At 39.4% G+C, this 8,941-nt stretch overlaps 1 protein-coding gene across 1 annotated transcript in view; it reads right to left on the bottom strand.

Moving 5' to 3' along the window:
- Positions 1–251: 251 nt before the first annotated feature.
- The window catches only part of PDSS2 (decaprenyl diphosphate synthase subunit 2), a 263,549-nt gene continuing 254,859 nt past the window's right edge, over positions 252–8,941 (bottom strand). The window contains exon 8 of the mRNA XM_059941480.1: positions 252–832. Within this exon, the coding sequence (XP_059797463.1) occupies positions 752–832 (81 nt within the window). The 3' untranslated portion in view covers positions 252–751. The remainder of the gene's footprint in view (positions 833–8,941) is intronic.

The raw sequence follows: 8,941 nt of genomic DNA, 5'->3' as shown, positions 1-8,941 counted from the left end.
GTGTTTTGCAAAGACATTTCCAAAGGGTTTTTTCATACTAATGGACATTTGATTTCTGTTGATGGCTATTAAAGGGACAACGTTACATAAAATATAAATACCTTTGGACCAGCAGACTTGGATGACATGATGGACACTGTCATTTTTAAAGACAACATATGAGGTCTTTCATTATCTTTATTATAATTTATATGTAAAACAGAGAAAGTAAAATAATCTGAAAGGAAGAACATAACCTTTGGAAAGCTAGGAGGAAATTAAATCACCTTGATTTTCAGGGCTATTAATTTTATTTCAAATACCCTGGTAATGGTAAAATACAGGTTAAAGCAAATAGTCGTTAGCTAGTTGAACAGACATGGCAAATGGACTTCAACTTGCGTGCTGGCTCTGACACAATAATAGTGGCTGCCTGGAGAGCTGTGTTGAGGAGGGTTCTGAGGTTCTGTAGGAAAGGGCTGTGAGTGATGAGTGAATGCCTGTCACAGCTGAGAGGGAGACTAGAGGGTAAGAGACTTGTTAAGTGCAATGTGGGGGGTGGAATGCAAGGAGGGTTAGCCCAAAGCACCCAAATACAGACTGTAAATTTATTTTAAGTCTTACATTTTATATTGTAATGAATGCAAATCTTACATTTAATTCCATAATATATATATCTGGTATGCTATACAAGTTTAAAGGCTCATTTGTAGTTAAATTACCTAACGTTAACTTTGTGGGAAAAAAATATGTTCTTAGACAATGTGCATGTTCATTCTGTGGCTTCCACAGTACCTGGCAGGCTTCTGAGTATCCCTGGGAGTCTCTGCACCCCATTTAGTGACACCCACACCTAGAAGATTGATACAAATAAAACAGTTTAAATTTGTGCATGATAATGTAAGACTCAGAGAAGTAAATTAACCTGCTTGTCAGTAGCAGAGCTGGGATTTGAAGACTCTAAAGCCCAATTTCTTGTTTGTTTGTTTGTTTGTTTTTGGCCGCACCATGTAGGATCTTAGTTCCCGGACCAGGGATTGAACCTGTGCCCCCTGCAATGGAAGCTCGGAGTCTTAATCCCTGGATCACCATGGAAGTCCCTAAAGCCCAATTTCTTAACAAAGAGTCTGTCTATATTATTCCAAAGACAAGTACCAGGATTGCCTGGGATTCAGGGTTTGGTATTAAATTACTGATCTGAAAAAGAACTTTTGGGGCTACAGAAGACCATACGGTAACTAGTAAGTTGGCAATTTCAGTACTGCTGTTAAAGAAAAGCATGGTTTCCATTTGGGTTTACAGAAAAGTTATAGAAATAGTGGTGATGGCTGCACAACAGTGTGAATATAATTAATGTCACTAAATTGTACACTTAAAATTACTAAAATAGCACATATTATGCTATACATATATATATTACCACAATAAAAAAAAAGAAAATCGTGATTCATGGATTAGAAGATTAATATCGTTAAGATGGCAATTATCCAAAATTAGATCAATATATTCAATGCAATCCCTATCAAAATCCCAGCAGGCTCTTTTGTAGAAATTGACAAGCTGATCCTAAAATTTTTATAGAAATGCAAAGGACCCATAGTGGCCAAAACAATTCTGTAAAAGAAGAACTACAAGTGTAAATGCGGAAATCTGAATAAGACTGATGGACTGTATCAATGTCAACATTCTGGTTGTGATCTTGTCCTATCGTTTTACAAGATGATACTATTGGGGAAAATTGTAAAGGGTACCTAGAATCTCTCTGTATTATTTCTTACAACTACTTGTGAATTTATAATTACCTCAAAATTAAAAGTTTAATAAAAAAAAATAAGCTGGAGGACTTCTGCTTCCCAATTATAAAATTTAATATAAAGCTATAGTAATTGGGCTTCCCTGGTGGTGCAGTGGTTAGGAATCCGCCTGCCAACGCAGGGGATGTGGGTTCGAGCCCTGGTCCGGGAAGATCCCATATGCCGCAGGGCAACTAAGCCTGTGTGCCACAACTACTGAGCCTGTGCTCTAGAGCCTGTGAGCCACAACTACTGAAGCCCGCGCGCCTAGAGCCCGTGCCCCGCAACAAGAGAAGCCATAGCAATGAGAAGCCCTCGCACCGCAACGAAGAGTAGCCCCCGCTCGCCGCAACTAGAAAAAGCCTGCGCACAGCAACAAAGACCTAACGCAGCCAATATATAAACAAACAAATAAATAAATAAAGATAAAGCTATAGTAATCAAGGAAGTGTGGTTCTGGCATAAAGACAGACATAGAGATCAATGGAACAGAATTGACAGAAACAGACTCTTGTATTTAGGGTCAACTGATTTTCTACAAAGTTGCTAGGGCAACTCAAAGGAGGAAAGAATAGTCTTTTCAACAAATGGTTCTAGAACAACTGGATATCCACATACAAAAAAAAATTAATTTAGTCCAGTGGTTTTCAATGGGGGCGATTTTGGCTTCCCAAAGGCAGGGAACTTTTGGCAATGTCTAGAGACAATTCTGATTGTCGCAGCTGGGGTTGGGGTGCTACTGGCATTTAATGGGTATACGCCAGAGATGCTGCTAAACATCCAGCAATGCACAGGGCAACCCCACAACAAAGAATGACCCAGCCCAATATGTCAATAGTGCTGAGGATGAGATACCTGATTTAAACCTTTACCTCACACTATATACAAAAATTAACTAAAAATGCATCATAGACCTAAATGTAAGAGCTAAAACTATACAACTTTGAGAAAAGAACATTGGAGAAAATCTTTGTGACTTTGGGTTAGGCAAAGATTACTTAGATATGACACTGAAAGCATGATCTATAGAAGAAAAAATTGATAAATTGGACTTCATCAAAATTAAAGACTTCTCCACTTCAAAAGGAACCATTATGAAAATGAATTTAAGCTATAGATTGGGAACAAATATTTCCACACCATATATCAGATAAAGGACTTATATTCAGAATATATAAAGAATGCTTATAACTCAATAATAAGACAAACAACCCAATTAAGAAATAGGCAAAGGATTTGAACAGACATTTCACCAAAGAAGATATATAAATGACTAACATGCTCATGAGATGATGCTTAACATCATTGGTCATTAGGAAAATGCAAATACAAATCACAATGAGATCCAGTCTCATTCCTACTAGAATAGCTATAATAAAAAATGGAATACCGGGGACTTCCCTGGTGGTCCAGTGGTAAAGAATCTGCCTTGCAATGCATGGGATGCACAGGTCTGATCCCTGGTCAGGGAACTAAGATCCCACATGCCGCGGGGCAACTAAGCCCCCGCGCCACAACTACTGAGCCCATGCGCCACAAGGAAAGATCCTGTGTGCCACAACTAAGACCCGACACAACCAAAAAAAAAAAAAAAAAAAAAATAGCAATAATAAAATAAAAATAAATGAATAAAATAAATATTTTTTTAAAAAAGGGAATACCAAGAGTTGGCAAGGATGTGAAGAACTTGGAACCCACATGTGTTGGAAAGGTAAAATGATACAGTTATTTTGGAAAACGGTCTGGCAATTTCTAACAGGTTAAACATAAATTTATTATAAATTTTACTCCTGAGGATCTACTCAGGAGAAATGAAAACTTATGTCCACATAATGACTTGTACATGAGTATTCAAGACAGCATTATTAATAATAGGTGAACAGTAGAAACAACCCAAATGACAATCAACTGGTAAAGGGATAAATGAATATATCTGTTCGATGGAATATTATTTAGCAATATAAAGGAATGAAATAATGATTAATTCCACAACATACATAAACCTCAAAAACATTATGCTAAGTGACAGAAACCAGATGCAAAAGACTAAGTATTGTAAAACTCCATTTATATAAAATGTCCAGAGAAGGCAAATCTATAGAGACAGAGAGTAGATTAGTGGCTGCCTAGGATTAAGGGTGGGAGCAGAGGTTGACTGCAAATGTGCACAAGGGATCTTTAAAACTGAATTGTAGTGATGCTTGCACAATTTTGTAAATTTACTAAAAAGCATTGAATTGTGTACTTAAACTAGATGAATTTTATGATATGTAAACTATACTTCAATAAAGCTGCTTTTGAAAATGCAATTAAAGCAATTCTAAATCTTCAAAAAAAAGAAGAATAAAAGGAAAGAGAAGTACAGAACTGCATAAACAGGCAGCAATTAGGAAGCTCACAATTAACTGATCGGATTCCACATACACAAGTAAGTTTAAGTAACTGTGCGACTCATGATATAAGGGAGGAGGACAGGCAGGGAGACTTCATTGAAATGTGACAAGTGAGAAGTAATGCGAATAGTAAAGTTATGATGATTAATTTAAGGAAGGAAAGGTTGCAAGTGTAGTTTAATTCTTTGAGGATGATGCTGTTTTCTCTTCATTTGAAGGCTTACAAAAAAAGAAAGATCCAAACAAAAGAAGACAATAACAAAACACAATAAACTCAAACCGTTATAGCATGAAAGATTTGAGTCAGATAAAGGTTATTTTGTTTCCCTTCAAACAAACCCTAGGAGTTTCCTTCTCCCAAGTCCTTGAAGAAGGAAAGACGGCTCCTCAACTCTTAGAAAATGGTTTCTCCATGGTTTTGGCCAAGAGCAGAACCTAAAACAACTGCCTGAGGGCCTTTCCCGTCCTAGAAGAATGTGAACCTCAGTGGGAAGAAAGAAGTCGTCCTACTGAAGTGTGGCTGGCTGAGAACTTGCAGTGAAGCAAGAGGAAAATACATAGAGATGTGAATCCATTTTGAGCATCGTTTCGAAGGAATGGGAACCACCAACTGAAAAGATTAATCATTCAGGCTAAAGAATTTTAAGGGAATTTATTCCACAGTTTTAACCTGCTGCTGTGGAGAACCTGCAGGGGCACTATTTTTCCAAGACAAAGACTTTCTTAGTAGCAGGTTGGGATGTTGACTTATGAGTATTTACCATATACCCATTTATCCCAGAGAAACCAATCAGGAACAGAAATTCAATATACCTTGTTTAGAATTGAAGCTACTTATCAATAGTGGTTATGAAGACTGCAGCACCATGAAAATATGTTTATGATGTATTATGTAAAAACAGCAGGACCCAAAGTTGAATTTATACTATAATTACAACCATGCAAAAAAAGATAGGCATAGCAGAAAAGGCTGGACTAAATACAAATGAAATGGTGATACTGATATGTGAGCATGGTGAGACTGAGAGTAATTTTTTTCTGTTTTCCAAAATTTCTTTAAAAGTGTTTATTTACTTAAATGCATCAAAAAGTGAAATCTTCCCAACAACAGTCAAGGCAGTGGGGAGCCTACTCATTTGCTCAGGATACACAGTGATGGGTATACTATCAGTCTTAGAAGTGAGCAGATCACATTGAAAGAAAGCTGATAGAGCTTTTCCATGAAGATGGAATCAGCATTTATAAAAAGAAAGAAAAGGAAGGAAAGCCTGAGAAACTTTCTCTTTCTACGGAAGAGTAAGAAATACATATCTAGGAAGAACATTCCTCCACCCGTAGAGGCCTAAAACCTAGCACTTCAGCGCCCCAAGGGCAGGTGGGGAAGCTAAAGGGAGGGGTGGACCCCACTGTCAGTTCTGGCCCCTCTGGGTTCTCCCCAGGTGACCTTCTTTTTCAAAAGTATGTTATCTCCTTAATGTAAAGGCAGGATCCCTTCTGAAAGAATAAAACAGTTAATCTGAGAAGGGATTAGGAGTGACGGTAGGAAATGGAGAAAGAGGTAAGTGACAGTGTTGTTAGATTGCTTTGTGTTTTAAAAAGAAAGTGCAAATAGCTTTATTATTACTAAAAGGTGATTAACAATAATGGAAATTATTAATAATAATGGAGTGACAATTGTGTCCTCACAAATAGATTAGAAAATCAACCCAATCCATCTCTGCCTTTTTGAGTTTTAGCAAAGGTGTGGCATGCCTTCTCCAGATTGAGAGGCAGTCATTAGTTCTAAAGATAAATCCTGGAACTTCTATTTGTCAGAAAGGTGAGATCTTAACAATAGGATTTCACAGTGGGAAGACAAGTGAAGGGGCAGGAAAGAATCTTCCTGAAACTAAGAACTCTAGGAAGGAACGTGAAAAGGGTTTTCTGAAAGCAAGGTTCTCCTTATCTGTGATGGACCTGCTGTTTAGTTAGTCTTTTATTTTTTTTTTGGCTGCGCCATGTAGCTTACAGGATCTTAGTTCCCTGACCAGGGAGTAAACCCAGGCCACGGCAGTGAAAGCACCGAGTCCTAACCACTGGACCACCAGGGAATTCCTAGTTAAGTCTTAAAAAAGAGAGAAAGAAAAAGAAGTTTCCTTTAGCTGCAATTTTGTTGATTAAACACAATTCCCCCAAAGCCACTTGCTCAAAGAGATCTATGTTACAGCAACTTGTCAGGTTTTGAAAGATAATCACGGATTATTCAGATTACTTTCTGGTCACCTGAGTTCATTGTGTTGTAGGTACTGGGCCTTAAAAAACGTGTACATCTTTTTGGAGCGTTTTGCACTAATGTATATGTCTTTTACCCCAAGTCTGTAGGTTTCACCTGCATCCTGGGCCATAGCAATAACATTGGCATAGGTAAGAGAAAGTCTCAAACATTAGAGAATGAGACCTGGACCAGGCACACAATGTCACTGATCATTTATTTTTAGGTGTGACTAGGTTACCACATTATATAAGAAAACATGAAGAGGATTTAGTGTTGTCATCAAGTAAAACTCACAACAAAGTTTAATGATAGTCATAATCCTTATCTTCTTTCAAAGTAACTAATAGTGAATGGCAAATAACTCACTACCTAATCAATATCTAATTGATACTGTTTTTTAGAAACAGTTTTTCTAAGTTGGGGAATTTAAAAGAAGATGACTTAGTGGCACAGGAAACGGCTTTGTAGTTCCTCGGGAAATATAATTTAAAAATTTAGAAAAGAATGTCTCTAGAGGTGGGACTAAGAGAGAGACGTGTGAGACACAAAAGGAAGGGTAGTCAGAGAAGAGGGGAAGTGGGTCACAGGTGCTGGGGAGGTGAGGGCGGAAGCTGCATTAGCAAGGTGAAATGCTGTGGGGAAGTCTGCATGCAGGGGGACGGCTGGTAAACTTCACAGTGAGGCCACCATCTGTGAACGAGAAGAAGGCATCTCAGTGAAGTAGTGCCGTGAGACCCGACAGATTTGTTGAACAAGTAGTCTTTGAGTGTCTACAGTGCTGGCGCTGGTCTAGATGGTGGGGACCCGGCAGTGAATGTAGTGAATGACCAATTGCAAGGGTTAGGAGTTAGTAGCCTGTAAGAAGGTGTGCTGCTAATGCTAGGAAGAAAAAAGTAGAGGTGGAAGGATAAACAGGGGAAGCGAGGGATGTCATTTACGGGAGAACTGAGCCCATTCATAGCCAGCAGGGGAAACACAAGACTCAAGAATAGGGACATGAGGGAGACAGGAGGCTGAAGGCTCAAGATCTTTGGAAAGGAGTAGAGTCTTATCTGGAAAGAGAAGCAAAGGAAGAGAGAAAGAGGTGCTGTCTGGAAAGACTCTAAAGTGGGGAGATGGCGTGTGAAGGCAAGCCAGTCTGTCAGAGGCAGTCCTTTCTGCCAGCTCCTGCATCTATAAATGGGGGATTAAGTCTTACCCCCAGAGAGTGGTCGTGGGATTCGAACAAGACAGTACTGTTAAGGCCCTTAGCAGGGTGCCTGGTATACACGCAGAGCCCTTACTTGAAGAAAAGACTGATAGGGAGGAAGGAGAGTGCACGTGGGCTCAGGGGCCTGAAGTGAGTGAGGTTTGCAGGCCCAGGTGGGGCGAAGAGGGACAATGGTTAATGAATGAATTCTTCACTCTAGCAAGAAACTGGGGGTGGAGGGTGATGCAGAGGGGGTAAAGGAGGAGACATTCTAAGGTCACTAACTCTGCCTTGTCAGTACCTTCCCTGGCAGCACTCAGGCAGTAGGCCAAAAAGTGTAATTAAGCGCGTCTTGCTGCCCCCAAATTTCTCCCTAGAGATTGTCTGAAATTATAAGGGCTCAAAATGAATTAATAAATAAATATCCCTGAAGAAGGGGTATGGAGAAGACTATCAGTATTTAATACTTTAGACTGACTTAGCCAGCGTATTAGGTTTAACAAAAGCAGAGCTGTCACTCAACAGTGAGGGCAGGGCCGCTGCTCCCAGGGAGCCTGAGGGCAGGCACAGGAGAGCGAACAGAGGCCTGGAAGGCAGCTGGGAAGATGAAAGGGAGGTAGGAAATGTTCCAAAGAAAGCAGAAAGGCGGGTGTTGAAACAAAGAGTCCAGGATTATAAGCCATCCAAAGGAGAGCTGGGAATTCTCTAGGTCACCTGTGAGGCAGCTTGGCAAGAAGTCTGCCATTAAGTTTTATGCTTTCCTTCATAGCCTCTCTTTGGGTTTCACCTTCCCTCTTCCCTGAATTTCACATAGCATCTTTGTTATCTAGAGAGTCAGAAATGGCAAACTTTTAGAAAATAAAACAAAGCTGGAGAGGACCTCATATATTCTCTTGTTTAACCTTATTTTACAAATGTGGAAACTGAGGCTCAGAGGGACGTGACTTGTTCAAGGTCACACAGCGAGCCAGGCGCTAAACCAGAACTAGAAGAGCCCTAGAATCCTGCCTTGTGTTCCACAGTACCCGACCATCTGCTTAATAAAACCTACAGCTTGCTGAAGTTTCTGCTCATCCAGAGAACACAAAGCATGACTCCTCCTTTGTGGAAGTTAATGATTAAAACCTAGTCTGATCTAAAGCGTCTAACCATAGTTACTAATTAAGCCAATTTCTGTGAGAAAAGACATTTCAAACAGAAGAGTGGAGTGTTCTCTTCAGCTAAATCTATAGGCCTTCAGATTGTAGTAGCACAAACTGTACAATTACAACATTTCAAGTATGCTTAAAAATATTTCAAAATACAATACCTTAACCTCTGTAGCTTATATTTT

Source organism: Balaenoptera ricei, chromosome 12 (assembly GCF_028023285.1).
Source record: "Balaenoptera ricei isolate mBalRic1 chromosome 12, mBalRic1.hap2, whole genome shotgun sequence".
NCBI lineage: Eukaryota > Metazoa > Chordata > Mammalia > Artiodactyla > Balaenopteridae > Balaenoptera > Balaenoptera ricei.
Note: the sequence above shows the minus strand (reverse complement) of the source record. Positions and strands in the feature narration are given on the sequence as shown.